A 21,305-nucleotide genomic window follows, 5' to 3' on the forward strand; every position below is an offset into this window, starting at 1 on the left:
GGGCTGAAAATGCGAATAGTTAGTTCCTGTGTTCGCATTTAGAACGGCAAACCTGACAGCTGAACGCTGTTTGACACAATTTTATGTAAATAATAAATGGTAACCTTTCCAAATTCAAAAGAAAAATTTACAGTATTTATTTTATGATTGTCCTGCTGAATTGTATTCATCTTAGCAGATATTATTCCAACAGGTTCTATTTTACTTTTAAGTAATTCGCACATACTTCAGTGCGATTGAGCACAAAAACTGATGGAATTTCATGTTTGCCACACGTAATAGGAGCAGCCAGGATACACATTGCTGCATATTGGCGGCACGTGTTTCAACTGCACCAAATGCTACATTTAGTTTTTGTAATAAGAAGTATTAGTTGTTTTTTAAGGGGTAATTGTAAAAATAGGAAGGCTTTTCTTAGGAACAGCTGTGCCGCAGATGAGAAGCATATTTCTTCATGTGGGTGCGCAGAAGTTTACATTTAAATGTAAGTAATGACTTTTTGTTGTAGCATGACCTTTTTAAAGTTATAAAACTGCTGTTATGTATATTCAAGTGCTGGAAGCTCCACGCTAATGCTAGCTAACCAGCGATTACTGGTGATTTCATCGAGCAAATGTGACGTCCAAAATTGGAGACCCTTTTTTTTTCATAACTCTCCGTTTGGCAGGCTAAATTTTGAAAAATGGAGAAGGGAAGAATTCAAATCGGGCCTCTATCTGCAAAATAAAAATTAACTGTAACATTTAGTCTATTCTTTCCCATACCATTCATTTTCTTATCCCGCTGTATCCCTTTTGGGTCGCAGGGTTGCCAGAACCATTCCTGGCTACTGTGCGGTGAAGGCGGAGTACACCCTGATCTGTCACAGGGCCACACAATTTCCATTACAGAAATAAAACAAATTTCTCTGGTGTGATAGGTTAGTTTCTACATTATATTTATCTTTCATTTGTCTTGACAAAAAAAAGATGCTTCATCTGTTTGGAAATGTTCTCATTTTGCTTTGCTATTACTCTTCGGCTAAGCTTTACCTTTTGCATAACCGATAAGCAAAGGTCCACATTATCATGAGAATCTCTGCATTTGTTTCTGTGTCAGATGTCACTTTTGCCATCATATTTCATCACAGAATGGCTTTCACAATTCACCTCACTTGTTATGTTTGTATTGCCTATTTCATTTCAAGTTGGTCTGAGAGACTCAATCTGAATGGATAAAAAGCCTTTAATGTTTTTTTTCATTTTTTCATCTTATGAGTTTATTCAGACAATACCGCCTGCCTACATGTCTCTCCTTCCCTACTGCAAAATAGTCATTCTTCTACTGTTTTCTACTTGTTGCCATGGCGAATCCTTTAACCGGAGCTGCACAGATGAGTGCTTTTTCCCTATCTTCTTGTGAAACTCAGTTATGATGGTCAGAGATGGTCAAGCTAGCTCTGATCTGTCTTTCTGTAACTGAAAAATGACTTTCCCATCTAAGAGGGAGACTAGTTTCGTTGTTGGTCTTCTTAAAACAAGCTGAAAAAGAATCCTGGCAGGACTAGACATTACAGATACCAGTGAATACTTATTTCTAACTTCCTTAAGGCCACACATTCACAAACTGATGGAAGCTCTGCTGCTGGATACTGGCACCAAACTATAACCACCAGGAGGAATGAGGTCCTCATTTTTTTCCCAGAGGACACCTCGACACTTGCGCAGGAATCACCTTCCACGTCACTTTTTGAAGTTTTGGTTGTCCGCAATTCATCGTTTGTTGATGTGCTGGCTGTTCGTAAAATCAAGGGGCCCCAACGTTCAGGACGAGGTACTGGATGCTTTACTGGATGCAGTACCGGATGCGGTACCAGATGCAGCACCGGATGCGGTATTGGATGCAGTACCGGATGCGGTACCAGATGCAGCACCGGATGCGGTATTGGATGCAGTACTGGATGCGGGATCAGATGCAGTACCTGATGCAGTTCTGTATGTGGTATCGGATGCAGTACCAAATGCAGTATCAGATGCAGTACCGGATGCACACTGAACCTCGGGATGCGTCCAATACCGGTACTCTAACACAGTACCGGTACCCTAACCTTAACCCGGTACTGGTTCGTCTCCGGTACCACGTCCGGTACCATGCATGCATCCGGTACCCGTTTGGGTCCTATACTGCATCTGGTCCAGTGTCGGGTTTGGGTACTGGTTCACTACACATCGCGGTACTGCACCGCTTCTGGTTCGCGGCCTGGAGGTTGGGGACCCGTGATTTGCGTACGTTGAAAGACGGCAACTTGGCGACACCCAAAACGCCAAAAAGTCGTTAACCAAAGGACGACTTGGGGATGAGAATGTGTTGTCCGATCAGCGGTCGACCACTCTACCGCTTCAACAGCTGTCAAACTATTCTTGCATTTGTTTTACCCACACATTTAAAGCTGTTGCAGGTTTGGGATTTCTGAGTTTGGAGCCGTTTTTATTGAATGTTTTTGATCTTGCATGACCTGAAAGCAGTGTTTAAATCTTGGCACAGGTTAAAGTGTTGTTATTCAGTAGATTGATTATGCATGTAATCTCGGGGGACTTGCCAACGCTGTTTGTACACTGCTTGTAGTTCTGATAAAAGACTGTCAGCTTTCAGGGAATCTTTTCTTGTCTTGCCATGAACATTTGCTGTGAAAGGAGATGGCTGTTTATCCTTTGGCATTGATCAGTGAAAAGCTTAAGCAGACTTCTGCAGGAAATGTCATGAACTGGCTCCGAGCACTTTGCTCTTTCCTTCTGAAAATCACATTTTCTGAAATTACCAATGTGCCAGCTTTGATCCAGAACTCGTTCCAAATGAGCAACTGCAACGATGTAAGAAAGGGAACAGAAACAAAGCAATCTCACAGTAAACACCATGCGTGCATCCAATTACTTCTGTGTCCAGCACATCACTTTCTTTGTATTTGCTTGATTGTTTATTCAATTGTCTCAAGGAACAATTTTATTTATTTTTTATTATTTGTTTATAAGACCTGGACCGGCTGAGTATTATGTAGAAAAACCATAGAAAATGGCTTACTTCCAGCTCCAACCAAATGAAGTCAATTCACTCCCCATTTTTTAGTGATTTGGACCCTACTATGTCAACACATTCTCACTCTCAACTCGTCACATATTGACGTTTGGTTAAGGACCCCTCTGCATCAAATATTGACGTTTTGGGTGTCTCCAACTCGTCATCTTGACGTCCTGGCTGTTCCCATTAAATCACAGGTACCCAACCTCCGGACCTCTAACCAGAACCGGTCTAATACCGGGAGGAATTGCGCACCAGTACACTAAGACAGTACTGGTACTTTAAAACACCTTAAAAACGTCCTACTGAAAACTATCATCAAGGACTTAGACCCATCTCTTAAAGCTGTGGGTGAGTCACTTGACTTTGGATTTATATATAGTTTTTATTATACACTTCTTTTACATATCTCTATATTGTTTTCATTTTCTGTGCCTTTTTTCCCCTTCTACATCTACTCTCCTTTCATTTCTACCACCTTTAAAAGATGTGAATAAACAGCAGAGGACATGGTGTTCAGATCTTGTCCACGTTAGACTCGAGGGATGCAGAGTTTGATCAAACTCATTAATGCAAGAGAACAATCAAATAGTTCCAATCTTTTATTTTTACTAAATCCTGACAGGTTGTTTTGACTGCGTAAGGATAATAATTTGGGATTTTCTCTGAATGCTGGAAAGAATATTTGCTTTCCCACTCACACAAATCCCTTACATCACATGCATGGAGGTGGATGCAACTCTGTGGCATGGAGCAATGTGAGGATAAAGGGGGGATATAGGTGAGGGACTGAGCTAGGGTAGAGGTTGAGTCGAAAAAAACACAAAAAATGCAGAAACATTACGGAGATGAAACGGAAGAAGGAAAAAGAGTTTGTTAAAAGGTGAGAAATGTCAGGCAGACAAAAACAAAAGGATGGAAGAGGCTGAGCAGAGAAGGGTATTGACAGAGTCGCGGGTGGTGTGGCTCCTCTGTCAGTCTCGGCACATCATTTCTCTCATTATAGCTTCCCTCCCTAACATTCGCCTGCTCTTTGGTCTTCCCCCGCGGCGAGCCCTGAAGCAGGGATCCATCTAGACCCGCCCTCCTGTCAACACAAACCCAGCTCAGCAGCTCTTGCCCAGACATCTGTCAGCCCACATAGTCCCCTGTCAGCTGTAGCCTATTGGCCAGTTCATACTGGTATGGCTTCCTGAAGCAGAAAGAGACTGTTCTACAGCAGATCATCTGTCAAGTAAGCTGGGGCTAAGACAGAGTAGTACAGCATCTTAGGCATCCATCCTCAGCAGACCCATAATAAAGCACATTCTGGTCTCTTTTGGAGGCTATGAGCAACAAACCAAGAGTTACAGTGTGCATTTAAGAAAGCTACCGTGTTTTTAGCACTATAGGACAATAAATGGTCTATTTTTGACTGTATATCACACATAGAGCACAATGAACTATAAAGCACATTAAGCAAGGCAAAAGAACTAGAGATAAGTCTGCCAGTTGGTCAAACTTCATGAACCATGTTCACAGTAGAGGATGACACAGTAGTGGATTTTCACTTTGTCACACACTTAGGTGTGTGACAAATAGTGGGACTTTAACTTGGAACTCAAGTCCAAAAAGCTAGACTGATACTGCTAAAAGTTGCTCTTTTCTCTAAGCAAACTCCTGATTAGCTTAGTTACAGTTGCGTAACACATAAAAAAAAACTGTTTTACACCGCTACACATTAGCCGAGTTAACGTATTAACTATTACGCCCAACTGAGTTTGGAACACATACAAAAAAACACACTGATACAGCTAAAACAAATGTTACTGTGACTACGCTAACTACTAATCTGTTAGTAGCAAATGAAAAAACAGAGTTCCACACCGAACCACATTAGCCGACTTAACGTATTAACTATGACGCCCCACCAAGTTTGGAACTCATACCAAAAAAAAACAAAAAACATGCAGCTAAAAAAATATTACTGAGACTACAGTAAGTCCAAAATTTTGTAGTAAAATGTAAACAAAATATCACTCTGAAACCCTTCCTCGTCAGCCATGTTAGCATTTTTTTCAATGGCACCCAACCATGCTTACAACTTGTCTAAAAAAAAAAAAAAAACATACTGATTCAGCTTAAAGAAACGCTACTGTGACTAAGTTAACTCCTAAACTGTTCATAATGCATAAAAAAACTGTTTGATACTGCTAAACATTAGCCACGTTATTGTATTAACAATTAAGCTCCTTATTTAGAACATGTGAAAAAACAGACTAAGAGAGCTAAAACAAATACTGTGACTATGCTAACTCATAACCTTGTTGTTGAAAAAAAAAAAAAAAACTGCTGCCTGCCACCTCTACATGTTAGCCATGTTAGCATATTTACAATTACAACCATGTAAAAAAGAAAAACTGACATTTTGACAGAGCGTACTTCTCAAAATCTATTCGGCATCAGTCAACACAACCAGAATTAATCCATATATGAGCCACTCTGGATTTAAAGATCCACATTTGTTTATAAAAAAAAACATTAAATTTTAAAGTGTGCCTTATTGTGCTGAAAATGTGTTTTGTTATTATCATATTAATGGAGACTAGAGAATCTCCCCTGCATATGTGAATCAGCAAAAATACAGAACTTTAAAATATAAAATCAGATTGTTTAAATGAAATAGTCTGGATAGTTTGTCATTATTAGTAGTTAACAGGATCGATTTTTGTTGGAAACTGTGCAACCATGCAAACTGCTCCAGCCAAACTGAATTTCCTGCAAGCAACTTGTTGGTTTAGGCTGATATGAGGCCAACTAAAGACAGCTGTGCTCCTGATTTCCACTCCGGTGCAGGGGGCCTTGAACTGCTCAAGAGACCCGCTATGAGGCACACCCTGACAGCTCCCCGCTCAACAGGAGAAACTCTGATAAGCGATACGCAGTTCTCCATATCCCAGTCAGCTACTTATTAGGGGCAATAGAAAATAACTGCTCCTGATAATGCAGTGCAGTGTGCACCAGGGGTTACCGGGAGCCTCAGAGGAACGTGCTCTTTTTTACATCAGACGGAAAGGAAAGAACAGGAGGAAACAGAGAGGTGCTCCAGAGATCAGAGAACAGGTTCAGTTTGTGCACTCTGCTGCAGAGTGTTGATGAGCAAATAATAGTTGAGAGCAAACCTACTGGAGAGAGTGACAAGGACCTATTGAGAGGCAAAGGGAGAGAGGAAAACAACAGGAGGAGGCATGCAGGGGAAATGCAGCTGAAAAGGAAAAACTTAGTCAAAAGGAAGTTTTTAGTGTCTGGATCGCGTGCATCGTGTGTTCTTTACTCACCTGTCAGACAAGTTTAAAAGAAACTGTTTACTTAAATGAGTTTTTGTAAGTTAGGAACATCTGAAGAGACCAGATTTGGTAATTTTCAGAACACTAAGAGAATAAACTTAATAAAAACATTAAATAAAAACTAAATTTGAGACAACAGATTATTTATAGAATCATAAAATAAGTTTTTTTTTTTCTAAACCTTTAAACAGACTCCAGCAGTTAACCCTTCCTCTCTCTTTGGGGTCCAGATGACTCCAACCACATATTGATGTGTGATTCCTTCCATGACAAATGTTGACAAAAGTGAACTGGATTTTATGTCTGCCATGGACATTAGTGAAACTCAAAAATCAAAGCTAAAAAATAGTTCAGCACACTGTCTTGTGGGGTCCAGAAGACACCACTTTTGATGTAAACAACCTAAGGAGAGCGGAAGGGTTTTTAATTAACAGGTTTCCTTTCTTTCAGTCTTGAGATTTTTTTTTCTCATTAAAATATTATTGCTTACATTAAAGCAAGAAATGGTAAATAGTGTATTTGCACAGCACACTTTTACCTTCCTTGAGGGCCCAAATGGCTTTACAGCCACAGTCCCAAAAATGATCTCACCTGTCCTCCTACTTTCACTCCGGCCGCGTGTGGTGTGTTCAAGAACGTGCTGTACCCAGTTTCATCAACGCGCATTCAGCAGGTGGTGTTCACACCGGACACGCAGGGAGAGGATTCTTAGTCTTTTGGGCCTGATCCGAATACTCCCCTTCTCCCTCTCCCTTAGCCCTCCCCCTTTTTTTTCCCTACGTGCTTGCTCCAAATGGAGGGTGATGAAAAAATAATGTTTAATATTTTGGATGTGACTTTCGTTCAATGACGTCATCAACATCACCGGTCCGCTAGCGTTAGCGTGGAGCTTCCAGCGCTTGAATAAACATAACAACTGCGGTTTTATAACTTTTAGAAGGTCACACTACAACATAAAGTCATTACTTACATTTATATGTAAACTTCTGTGGTTCAGAGCGCACGAAATTGAAGAAAAGAGTTTCTTAGCGTGACGCGGTTTACTCTTGCGATAGCAGACCTTGGACCCCTCTGTTTTGAAGTGTGAAACTTAAAAAATAATAATTCTAGACACAACTTTGACCTCAACTGCCACTCTATATCAAGGGGGAGGGCTAAGGGTAAGGGTACTGTTCATCCACCACCTAAAGTGGGATAAAGCTTAATGTGAAATGTTGTGGTGGGGCAATAAAAGAGATTATTAAATGCATCAATTATGATCCATAAATGATTTTGAGTTGTACTAATTTTAAATAATCTGCTGTATAGCAAAAAATTTATAATTTAAAGTAAAAGTAACAAACAGAACTAAACGTTTTTCACTCTCACATTTTTGAAAAGCGCACAAACATGACTGACCTTCCAGATCTCGTCATCCGACCGGCCCCGACTTTGCTTAAAGCGAAGAATTTTGGCTTTCATAATGTCATGATGTTCAAGAATCAATCGGATAAAAGTCATGCGCTGTGTAAGTTATGCCACACTAAAATTAAGTATGTAGATAAAACAACAAATTTGTGAAATCACAATATTCAGGGAGCTGTTTAGTTTGATGTGAGTTAAAGAGCGTTTCTGTCAGGAATTAGTGAGGAATCCAAACAGTCCAAACTCAGGAAGTGTTAAAGGCTTTTTAATAACAAAAAATTAGGATTTTCATTGTGCAAAGGAACCGCCGTCGCCCCTTACGATGAGGATCTCTACGTATAGCAGAAAATAGAGTTAGTGAGAAAAAAATGAATCCAGGCTTACAGTTGAACTTACTGGTGTTTTAAGGCTCATCCACTGGAAAGAAGTGCACGGCATCCAATAGAGATAAGATCCTCTAGAAAACGTTCCTCAAAGAAAGTTCCTCTTCACTCATTTTGGAAAACTCACTTAAATAGAACCTGATGTTAATTACTTACACACAGAGCAAAGACTACTGTAACAGAGAAAAACGAACTGGCACAGGAGGGAACTGGGAAAAACGTAGCATCTTATTTAAGGTTGTTGATTTCAGTAGAACATTTTTCCCTTTTGATGCAGTGAAAGATTTTTGATTATTAAAACAAAAATTGTTCATGTCAGAATTTCTATGTTCTTAATAAAAGTTAAACAAGTTTACTGATCTAGTTTTTATCTTAAAAGTGTGTGTACAGCCTCCAACCGCACCTAAAAACGAGCGTAGCGACGTGCAATCATGAGCACTCTGGACTAGATATCTTGACCAAATCTGGTCTCCACACCTTGCATAGACTTTTCATTAAAAGTGTTTTGTTTATAGGAATAAAAGAGTGGAATTCTGTGACTACTGAAATGAAAACCTCACAAACAATTTTGTTATTAAAAAGACTGTATAAAAACTAGTATTTGAGAATTTCAAGTTCTGTTAAAAAGATAAAAGTAATGATGTAGATGCATGGGCCTGAATGGCCAATGTTGTGTTTTTGGTAAAGGGGCATGAATAATAAGACCTGGTCTTTGTCATGCTCCCTTTACTCATGTGTTTTGTTTTATTATATATGGATGACTCTTGTTTATTATGGATTTGGTAGTACATGAGAGAAGAAATAAAATAAAATGAAATGAAATGAAAGTGGCCGCTTGAACATGAATCATGGCAGCTGGTGCGTAAGCACACCGAGACTCCAATTGCTTGTCTTAATAGTCTGGCATGCGCACTTGGGCAAGACCCCTAATCTGTCATTATCCCCTAAAACACGTCTCAAAGCCAAGGCCCACGGGGTGGATCCAGCCCTCCGAGTAATTCTATCCGGCCCTCCAGATCATTTTATTTTATTGTTATTAATGGCCCGATGTCATTCTAGCGCTTATTTCTAACTTGTATAATTTTGAAAAAATATAATTTCGGAGAGTAAAATATTGAAAGTTATTTAAGGTTTAAGTTGATTTATTCTGGAATAATATTCCTGCCTTTTAATCATTCATAATTATGTTAAAAAGGTACGGTTTTAAAGTTTTAAAAATTGGCATTCTGCTAGCTTTTTGGACTATTTTGGCATTTGATGAATAATGATTCTCTTCTATGTAAAGACACGGATTTCTCATCGTAATTCAACAGTGACAACAAGCTAGGAACAGATATCAATATTCAGCACTTTATTAATCTCAGTAATTGTTACATTTTCAGATGATCACTTACATTTCATGGGAAAATCTCCCATTTTCACCATGTTGTTCCATGTTTTTCAATAATTTAAAAAAAAAATCAACGTACACATTTTTAAACAGGCCTTGTCACTTTTTGAACTAAAGACAGAGTCTGCAGCATTTTTAACAAAATTTATGATCTTTGAACTGGAGTAGGTCAGAGGTCACCTAAACTTATCAAAAGTTCATGTATCATCAACATATTTTTACATATTTTTCTGTGGTGAACAGGAAAGCGTTTTTACCACTGGATATTTATTCTTTTCGAGCAGGAATTCTGGTGAACTAGGAGGAAAATAACAACCCTTACTCACAGCTTTCTGTTGGTAATGTGACACTAACTTCTTGTCCAGCAGTGAACAGCCATTGCTGCTTAAGATAATTTATCTCTGGAATCCCTCACAGACTAGCTTACTCTGTACTGCTTTTTAATGACTCTTAAACTCGCTTTCACGACAAATAGAAAACTGATAATAAGATGTTTGTAGAGGCATTAAAGTATCAAATCAAGAGGAGTTGCAGAAGACCTACAATGGGGAGCTCCTAAAATGCTTTGAAAACCAAATTATCTCCTCAGTTCATCTATCCATAAATCTATCCTCTATTTTGATCTATTTGATATGTCTTATAAGTTTTATGATGGATACTCTTCCTGACACTACCCTCTGTATTTACTGGGCTAGGGACAGGCATGAGCAGGACACTAACCCTGTTAAAACTGCATTGATCTTTATATTTTCTTTTTATGTCCCTCTTTCTAATTTCCATATGTCCTTAAACTTTTTAGGTCTTTTTTTCATTTGTTTTTGTTGGGTTTTTTTTAACGTTTTTTTGGTTGTTTCTGGGTTTTTATTATTTTGTTATTTGTGGATTTTTGCAAACCATAACACTTGGGGGGCAAATCCTTGCATTTAGAGGGGCATTGACCCCTATATCCGGCACTGGATTACAGTATGATGCTGCTTGAAATCCAATTTTTTTATGTGCATACAACAAAAAATGATTTATTTTACATCTTAGTGTGTGAAATTTGCTTGTCCTGACAGTTGGCACTTTGACTGTTCTTTAACTCATAACGACTTTTTTAAACAGATTTCTTGATAGGTTGTTTCTAGTTACTACTGTGTACTTTAAATATTCTACAATGGTAAAATTTTTTTTATATAATCATGCAAAAGAACGCAACCATAGTTACTGCATTATTTTGTGCAGCCCTATTAAAGGCAGAAAAGGCCGTTTTTATGGATGGTCATCACAGACTGAGATACTGCTGAGAAAATATAAATTTCCATTTGTTTGAAGTCTATAAAGTCTCCCTATGACAATTTTATGTTCCCAGTGGTGTTGTAATTATGAAATTCATAACAAAAATCCTACAACCTAAATGTCCTAAAAATAAATTTTTCATGTTGATCTGAAGCCTCAGTTTCCAAAATCTCCTCTGAGGAGGCGTGGCTTTTGGAGCTGAGCTGAGCAGCCCCGTCCCTGAACTCCCCTGTCTGATTGTGATAGCTCTGTGTCTCTCTTGCGTTAATCTGCACTGTTGCTACATAAAAATGTCCATCAATATCATTAATACCCAGCCGTATGGTTCTGATCCAGATGTCAGCTGGACGAGGAAGTGAAGATCTTCATGGACAGAACTTCCTCCAAAATCCTGATTCTTTCTCCTTCCAGTTCACCAAAGACTCTTTTAGCTAATTCTCCAATGTTTATTGATTGTGATCAATACATTCAATCATTGGTTTCTCAGAGTTCTTGATAAAATAATCAAAGCTAACATCAAAATGCTCTTTCATTGATTTACAATCCTTTCCAACTGCGGTCAAATGAGCCGCCGTTCACATTTCCGTGGTCACATCAAGAAGCTCCGTGGAGTCTGGTGGAGATTTTCCAGCGTTCTCAGTCCTGCTACCGTAAGTACTGGATGAAACTCACACCAAAAATCCAGTGATGCTGATTTGACCACAGAAATGTGAACGGCGGCTCATTTGACTGCAGTCAATGTGAAGATACCATCTTCTCTTCTCCAGAACCTGAACTAGACACTAGGAACAGATGAGGGTTTAGTGCATGTGCAGCAGAGCTGTTGATGGAAAGAAGATCATTCATTCAAACAGAGTCTGTCCAAGACAGTTTGATTGACAGATTTAAAAGGAGAAATACTCGGAATGCAAAAATATAATGATTTCTTTCTACATTTGTTCTCTTTTATGAGAAAAATGCCACACAGACATGTTGAAAACTCAAAAACCATGATATTCATCGGAGGGGGACTTTAGTGTTTAGTTTAAATCATTATCATACTAAATCATACTTTGTAGTCAGGCTGATTGTTTTTTTTTTGTTTTTTGTCTGTTAGTTGATAGAATCCTTAGACACTGAGCTGTCTGTTTTTATAAAGTGGGGCACAAATGTTCAGACATTGATCTGCATGTATTTGCAGCAAAGCAAACCTCAGCTCTGACATCATCTCCCTGAAGGTCACAGACATGCAGCTGTGAGGAGCGGCTGAACTCTTGTTTTGGTGGATACTACAGTATACCTGACTATGATTTTTGAATGCACCTAGAATTTACAGATTGAATGTAACCATCATCTATTCAGGGCAAGTTAAACATTAAAGATAAGTTTTGGACTCTTGAGTATGTCTGGAAAATTGGGTATGAACTAACAGCATTTCTTTTCAGAAAAAGTTTCTCATCAGATGCATCAATCTGCTCTTTTAACTCTATGTGCTGTTGTTCTCCCATTCCTTTTCACATGTTCCATTTGAATTAAACAGCAGCACCTATAAATGACAACAGCGTGACTCATGTTTTATTTTGGTCGACTTCAATAGTTAGGGTGAAATTGTTCTATCGCTAAAGCACTTCAGTTTTAAACATTTACATTTGGCTCTGAAGTCTTAACCTTCTGTTTTTAGCAGTTATTTATTGGAGTGTTTGTATTTTCTAGAAATACAATCAGTGAATTCATCCTGGATCTAGAAGTTAAGAACACTTTTTAAAGTTTTAATTACTAAACATTTATTGTGCAAGTCTTTTCAATCTTGCTGAAGCTGAAACAGGATAGATTGCTTTTTTGTTGCCTGTTTTCTTGTGTTAACATCGTTTTCTCGAGAAACTGACATGTATCTTTCTTTTTTTCTGTTTTTCACCTGATAATGACATCAATTATTTTGGTATCCTGAAAAAAAACAACACATTCTCACTCCCAACTCTTCACATGTTGGCGTTTGGTTAAGGATCCCTCCACGTCAAAAAAGGATGTTTTAGATGTCCCCAACTCGTCGTTTCTTAACATGCTGGCTGTTCACATTACATCACGGGTCACTAACCTCCGGGGTGCGAACTGGAACTGGTCCAGTACTGGTACGTGGAGCGCACCAGCCTAACTCAGTACTGGTTCATGTCTAGTACCAGTTCAGGTCCAGTATCGCATCTGATGCAGAGTCCGGTAGTGCACTGGTAACGGTTCAATACAGCCTCTGGTACAAAGTCCGGTATCTTCTCTGGTACCAGTTCGGACTCAGTACAGCGTCTGGTACAAAGTCCGGTATCTTCTCTGGTACCAGTTCGGACTCAGTACAGCGTCTGGTACAGTCTGGTACAGGTTCAGGTCCTTTACCATGTCTGATACAGCGTTCGGTACCACATCTGGTACCGGTTTTGGTCCGGTACTGCGTCTGGTACAGTATCTGGAGCCGGGTAAGGGTTAGGGTACCAGTACTGAACGCATCCTGAGTACCAGTCTGTGTCCAATACTGCATCTGGTTCCGCATCCTGATGGTTGTGGACCCTTGATTTTATGAACAGCCAGCAGTCAAAAAACAACGAGTTGGGACACCCAAAACGTCAAAAACTGATGTGGAGGGGGGCTTGACCAAAAGTCAGTATGTGACGAGTTCCAGATAAAAATTTGTTGGAGAAAACACTTGTTTTTTGTCATGATAACAAGACCACGTGATGGCATGATAACAAGACCACGTGATGGCATGATAACAAGACCACGTGATGGCATGATAACAAGACCACGTGATGGCATGAGAGAGCTGAAATGTGGGTTTTCATTGGTATTCACAGTATATCTGCTTGTAGACACAGAAAAAACAATATGCAGCCGTATGCGCAGCCGAGCCAACCTTCTCCTCAAATGACGATTTGGATGTCGTTGATGACCAACAACAACAGTGCCACAATTAAAGTAATCAATTATAAATGTATCAGTTCTGGTGATCAACATTTTCTTTGACAAACTTCTATGTTCTGCTGCATATTGTAGCACAATGGAAAGTGTTTTTTTTAATCCATTGAAAAATTAATGTGATAGTAAACCTCGTTTTCACAAGAAAACAGACCAAAAAATAAAAAATGAAAATACAAACCAAAGCTTCAATACAATTTTATATCAATTGAAAGCAATGATTTAAATCTGTGTAGTAAAATTGTGAGAACAATTTTTTTCTTCATAAAAAAGAAAGTATGAGGTCAAATCTGGATCATCTTAAAGGTGAATGAAAAAACAGATCGAAAACGTGAAAAATAGACATTGTATCTGGAAAAAATCTGAAAACTTGAAAACCAAGACATGGTAAATTTGAAAAAAATAATGAAAATTTGAAAAGAAAAAAAAGTTTTGAAAATTTGAAAAAAAATATTGGAAAACTTGAAACGAATTTGAAAATTAGAAAAAAAAAATTTTGAAAAAAAAATGTGGAAAATTTGAAAAATAAAATAATAAGAACTATATGTAAAAATTACCAATTGAAAAATGTATCTATTTGTAACAACGACGGTTTTGAATTTTTAGCTTTTCTTTTTTTTTGCTTTTCTGAATCTTCACTTCCAGTGCTCTGTTTTCTGTTTCAATTCTGAGTTTCAAGTTTTTGCTGCTGAGCTGACCCTAATTTTACATGGGGGCGGGGCTTTGAGCTCCACATATTCAATGTTTCAGGTTTTTTTCCCCTACATTTTTTAAGATTTATATCAAATTTTATGTAATTTTCTTTTCTAATTTATTTATTTATTCCAATTTTCAAGACTTCTTTCAAGAGTTTAGGTTTTTTTTTCAAATTTGTAATTATTTTTCAAATTTACAATGTCTGGTTTTTAAATTTTCAATTTTTTTTCAGTTTACATGTCTTTTTTTCAAGTTTTTAATCTGTTTTTTCATTCACTTTGAGCTGATCCTGATTTGACCCCATAAGAGACTCCTGTATTGAATTACTTGGCATACCCTGGCATGTTTTAAAAAGAAAGCCTCTTTTCCTGTTTTTTTTCCACATTATTATTTCTTTTTTTTTAATTGTGTTTAATATGTGAGGTTTGTGATCCCAATCACACACATTGATGAATCATAGAACTCACTCAGGGGTTACGGTTCTGCACACGACACCTAAACCTGTGAAAACAAGAGACTGGACCGTCATTATTTCATCCAATAAAAGGCCAATTTTTCTTCCTCAGCCTTTGCTTTGCAGCTTCTCTTTCTCCTCATTATCTTTTTTTTTATTTGCTGTTTTTGAACTCCCTGCTTCCCTCACAGTAGGTGACATCTGTAATCAGGGATTAGAGAAATGAGGATCAGTGGAGACGAGCAAGCAGCCGCACACCCCGGACTGCTCCTGCTTCTCACCTGAATGTGTGGAATTCACTAATGCAGTGCACGGAATTTGCATTAGGCTTTGATATGCTGTCTAATAGCTACTTCTTAAAAAAAGGGAGACCTGCTGCACCTGTGGGAAAATATCCAAAACGCTTGCCGATAGGCGGCAAAGATAAACTCATCAAGTATAGTTCAAAGCATTCATCTCCTCTGTCTTTCTCATGCAAATCTTTTTATAAGACGGGATCTAAGAATTGTGTAGTTGGTAATGCCTCAGTCACAACTGAACTACTGGTAAAATGGTAAAATGGTAAATGGCGTATTTTTGGATAGCACTTTTTTTACCTTCCTTGAAGGCCCAAAGTGCTTTACAGTCACAGACCCATTCACTTATTCACACACACATTCACACACTGGCGCCAACCTTTGGGGTTCAGTGTCTTGCCCAAGGACACTTAAAGGCATGGCGGGAATCGAACCTGCATTCTTCCGATCAGACGTTGACCGGCCTACCTCTGCACAACAGCTGTCCAATATAAGCAGATGAAAACTGGGCAAACCCATTGGAGAACACTGGTGGTCTGAACTAAATTTTAAGATCGTTGATGTCTCTTTGAGCCTAAAATGTTCCTGCACATTTTTTCCAATGGACATGCTGCAGGTGATAGGTTGTAGCAAACACTTAACACGTGAAGAGAAGTAGGGGGGAAGTCGGTTTGACGCAGGCATGAAGGGTTGAAATGTCCATTGTTTTACGGTCTATGGAGCCACATCTACACTCCCTTTAAGATGTGGCGACACCTGTCTATGACCCTCCACGGGCCCGGAAAAAACCCACAGGGTCAATTCCTGTACGAGTGCATGCGACAAATGTTGCAGTCAGAAATACAACCTCCACTGCGCAATGGGGAGGTATCGGCAGAATATTTAAGATATCACACTGCTTGATTTTTTTGAGTTTTGTTGGCATGGTCATGAATGTAGATGGCAACAGTCAGGTGGCTGTCAGGCAAGGAGAAGAGCCTACTCTTTATATACCCTGGTGTTATATAACTAGTGGCACCTAACATGGACAGCCACCATCTGGAGACATTTACGCATTGTCCAGTCAGAGCTGCCATTGATTGTCAATACCGACTGCCACCCTCTTGTGGCTGCCCATCTGTCGCCCAATTCCGCAATGGCGTCTTCCCTGCCTATCACCGGACTGCCACCGCACAACCTTGAAATGTGGCTGAAGTCAACTTTTAGAGAAAAATCATCCGGTTGTCTTAAAATTTTTACTTTTTCTTAAAACATCTGCAGCTACCCCACTTTGGGGTGTGTAACAACATTACTTATAATTGTTTACAAATGCAACTTACCGAATTTGCTGAAAGTTTTGCATATAGGTTGGCATTTTGAAATATATGACCATAGTTTAAGGCATTACGGTTGGAAAGTTTGAGAGTTTGTAACGGTTGTGTTTCTAAAATGTTCCTGAATTATGGACGTTTGTGGGGTAAAGGATGTTCATGCAGCTTTATGATTAGCAAACTATCTGCAGCAGTTTAGCATGCGGTGGAAAAGCCTCCTTTAATTAACACCCTGTGGATTATTTTGGAACAAAAAATGGATCAGTACTTCAGAGTGAAGGAGCAGATGCCAGATGTCAAAGACAGTCAATAACTACAGTCAGTTATTACAGTTCCACTCCAAAGGGAGGAACATCAAGAGGCGGGACGCAAAACTTTAAAAGTCTCCTTTAGGGTAATAGGTGACAGCAGTGCTATCAAACTCTCCACAATCCACCCTGATGTGGTCCAGTCTGAGGCCGTGCGCAGCCCCCAGGATCAGGGAGGATATCTATTTTCATTTGAAGCACATTTGTTAAATTGCATTAGCGCTGATATTCACTCTCAGTGGATCTGGCTTCCCCTCACATTAGCATGGATTCATTTGACCGCCTGTCTCTTCCCGTCTTCCTGTGTGAGACGTTTCAGCTCAAGACTACCTGGCATGTTCTGGCAGTCTGAGGCTGAGGGGAAACTTAGTAACATCAGACACTTAGCATCTTTAGGAGAAGTGGAAAACCCTCTCTGGACTTCTTGATGAGTGGAATACTTAGGCGTGTGATCAGGCTGACTCTTTCTGTTTATCATTAACAGTAATTAGTAGAGATATCAGAGTCAATGAGGCTGTTTGATTTGAGTTTTTATTGGAATCTGCTGATTACCCTATTTTTTGGACTATAAGTAGATATAGAGCAGGGATAGGCAATTCAAGGGCTGCATTGCCAACATACCCTGTTCTGCCATGTTCTAATTAGCCTGACACCTGAAACAGGTAATCGGTCATGAATAGGGCTTGGATATCTGGAAATCATGCAGACACTGCGGCCCTCGAGTCCTGGAGTTGCCTATCCCTGATATAGAGTATATTCACAGATGCCAAAAAACAAAAATAAACATAACAAAGAAGAAACAAAGTTATATAAAAGTCGCATTGGAGTATAGGTTGCAGTTATAAAAGAAACATATTTAACAAAATACAGGAACAAGAACAGAGATTTCATCTTGAAAGACAATCACAGTAATTACATAGATAACAATTATAGACTGAATATATGCACACTTCAATTCAATTGCATTCATATAGCCAATATCACAAAGAAATGCCTCATTGGGCTTCAAGCCAATAAATTGTAAAGAAGCAACTATAACATAACTGTATTTAGCTTCGTAGAGCATAGAAAGAATTAAATAAGAGTCTAGTATTTTGGAGTAATATATGAAAAATTATTAGGATAACAGTATAAAGAACATGCTAACATGCCAACTTAACTCTTTATATCACCAAATATATTGAAGTCTTCATTGTGTGTGTCGCTTTGGAAAAACTGTCGAGCCCGGCGCTCCTTCTGCCTTGCTGTTAGTAGAATCACTGAGTGGTTATAAGTGGGAAAAAAAGACCATATGGGCCTTTTTTAATAGTCCCTCATGACAGTTTTTTTGTTTTAGAAAAATGTTCCCAGTAGTGTTTTAATTATGATTATGAGGTTTTAAAAAAAAATCCCACAGCCTAAATGTCTTAAAAAGACATTTTTCATGTTGATCTGAAGCCACTGTTTCTAGAATCTCTTCTGAGGGGGCGTGGCTTTTGGTGCTGAACTGAGTGGCCCTACCCCTGATCCCACCTGTCTGATTATGATAGCTCTGTGTCTCGCTAGTGTAAATCTTCACCGCTGCTACATAAAAATATCGGTAATGTCCAGCCGTATGGTTCTGATCCAGATGTCAGCTCCGGATGGCAGAGGAAATGAAGAGCTTCATGAGTTGTGTTTCCATTAACTATGAAATAGCTAAAACATAGTGGAAACGCAGGGACGACATTCAGATCACTGGGCAGAAATCACATTGCGTCAGCACCCGCCGCAGGCCGTCGAGATGCTTTGTTTTACTGTAACAGTCAGATTCTCCTAGTTTGCACCAGTTGCAAGTCAGCTGCTAGGCGCCAGGCAAGGCAGCCCACCATGGGGGGAACCTGCCGAGATGGGAGCCCCCGCTGGGAGTTGCAGCTGGGGAGATCCGCGAGAAGGGTCCAGTGCACGTCCAGAGTTGACCATCGTACCCGACACTGCCGTGTGTGAGACCCATAACCCTGCCCAGACGAGGGGGACACTAGGGGAGCGGGAGACTCCCAGGGGGTGGGCCGTGACCATCAGGGAGCAGAGGGCGACTGGTCCTCCAGCCGCACTGCGAGCCCAGCCTTGCATCACAAACTTTGAGAAAAAACTCGCATTTATGGATAAATGTCAAACATCCATGCTAAAAACTTAAAAAACACTATTTTCATTGGAGGGGGACTTTAAATCACATATAATCGCACCCCAATCAAACTATGTAAAAACATGTGACTGAAACACCAAAAATACAGTAATTTTAATTGTTTGTCTGAAAACTTCCCAAATAATTGCCTGTTCGCATGCTCTAACAAGCTGTTGACATGTTCTGGTTCCCTCTTCTCAACTAAGACCCTCTTTTTTTTCACCTAGGTGTTACGTTGATGACAAAGTGTCCAAGGTGGCCTGGCTCAATCGATCCAACATCATCTTTGCCGGCCAGGACAAGTGGTCTCTGGATCCCAGAGTAGATCTGGTCACCAAAGGACAACTGGAGTACAGTCTCCGCATCCAAAAGGTAATGTTGACCCCCATGGCTTAAAGTGGAGTGCAATCTCCTCTTAGCTAAAATAACAGCTCAGTTTAACTGCAAATGAATAAAAAAATTGTAGAAGCATGTAATGGATGTATCTGTGCAGTATGTATGAATGTATTTATAAAATGTCATTTAGTCGTGTTCTACAGTTGTGTCCAAGTTATTCAAGTATATTGTAAGAACTCCTTGTGTTACATATTCACTGGTGAAAAAATTGATAAATTAATTAAGCTTACTGTTGTGCCAGTTTATAAGATATATTTTTTGCGCGTGTTGTCAAGTTTCCACGTTTTACACACAAACCTTAGAACACCAGAGCATTAGCACCAGTGTTTACATTCCTGTGACTATCGTAACTCTTCAATCATTTACGCAATTACGATAATACTGCAGATTTACACAACACATTCTCATCCCCAAGTCGCCATATATAGACGTTTGGTTAAGGACCCTCCGTGTCACTTTTTGACGTTTTGAGTCGTACTGGCTGTTCTCAATAATCACGGGTCTCCAACCTTTGTGCTGCAAAACAAAACTTGTCCAGTACCCCGTTGCATTGCCAAACTGAAGCCCAAATCCGGTATCAGTACCCTAACCAGAGTACCTGTACCTGCAGTACCTGTACCAGACGCGGTACAGGGTGCGAACCAGTAACAGGTTAAGGGTTAGGACACCGCTGCTGGGTTAGGGTACCAGTACTGGACACACCCTGAGGACCAGTTTGCTTTCGGTCCTGCAGCCGGTACCATGTGCCGGGGATGCGGTTGTTTCCTGATTTTATAAACTACTAGCACGTCAAAAAACAATGATTTGGGGACACCCAAAACGTCAAAAAGTGATGTGCAGGGACCATAAAGTCCCCCTATGATATATATATTTTTAAACATTCCCAGTAGTGTTTTAATTATGATTACAAAGTTTTTAACCAAAATCCCACAACCTAAATGTCTTAAAAAGACATTTTTCATGATGATCTGAAGCCTCTGTTTTCAAACTCGTGTCTGAGGGGGCGTGGCTTTTGGAGCTGAGCTGAGCAGCCCCGCCCCTGATCTCCCTGTCTGATTATGATAACTCGCTATGATGTCTCTCTAGCGTAAATCTTCACCGCTGTTAAATAAAATTGTCCATCAACATCAGTAATGTCCAGTCGTATGGTTCTGATCCCAGATGTCAGCTCGGGCGGGTAAAGAGTTTCGTAGACCAAAATTTTCATTGGTTTTCAATCCTTTCCAACTGCGGTCAAATGAGCCGCCGTTCACATTTCCGTGGTCACATCAAGAAGCTCCGTGGAGTCTGGTGGAGATTTTCCAGCGTTCTCAGTCCTGCTACCGTAAGTATTGGATGAAACTCACACCAAAAATCCAGTGATGCTGATTTGACCACAGAAATGTGAACGGCGGCTCATTTGACTGCAGTCAATGTGAAGATACCATCTTCTCTTCTCCAGAACCTGAACTAGACACTAGGAACAGATGAGGGTTTAGTGCATGTGCAGCAGAGCTGTTGATGGAAAGAAGATCATTCATTCAAACAGAGTCTGTCCAAGACAGTTTGATTGATTTAAAAGGAGAAATAGTCAGAAATGCAAAAATAAAATTACTTGATTTCATAAGAAAAATGCCAAACATACATGTTAAAAACTCAAATTCATTGGAGGGGTCCTTAACTAAATATCAATATGTGACGACTTGAGGAGAAGAATGCACCATTATGCAACTCTTTATGTTAGGTTCAGCAGATTTACGTTGATCGTGTTAAGCGGTCAAAGAATTACTGTGGATCAGAAAGTGGGGTATTCAGGAACCACCATTGACATTCCTGGTGTTAAAGTCTTAGAAATACCTTTTTGTGTTTGTAATACTTAATGAAACGTTTTCCTTATAGGTTGATGTGTATGATGAGGGCTCGTACACCTGCTCCATACAAACAAAGC

The 21,305-nt window shown here is 39.5% G+C and overlaps 1 protein-coding gene across 1 annotated transcript in view; it reads left to right on the plus strand.

Annotated features, from left to right (window-relative positions):
- lsamp (limbic system associated membrane protein) overlaps window positions 1-21,305 on the plus strand; it is a gene marked incomplete in the record, with an annotated part of 297,382 nt that overhangs the window by 178,391 nt on the left and 97,686 nt on the right. Inside the window, 2 exon segments of the mRNA XM_024258139.2 lie at window positions 19,210-19,354; window positions 21,257-21,305. Coding sequence (XP_024113907.1) covers window positions 19,210-19,354; window positions 21,257-21,305 — 194 coding nt within the window.

Source organism: Oryzias melastigma, linkage group LG13 (genome assembly GCF_002922805.2).
Source record: "Oryzias melastigma strain HK-1 linkage group LG13, ASM292280v2, whole genome shotgun sequence".
Taxonomy (NCBI): domain Eukaryota; kingdom Metazoa; phylum Chordata; class Actinopteri; order Beloniformes; family Adrianichthyidae; genus Oryzias; species Oryzias melastigma.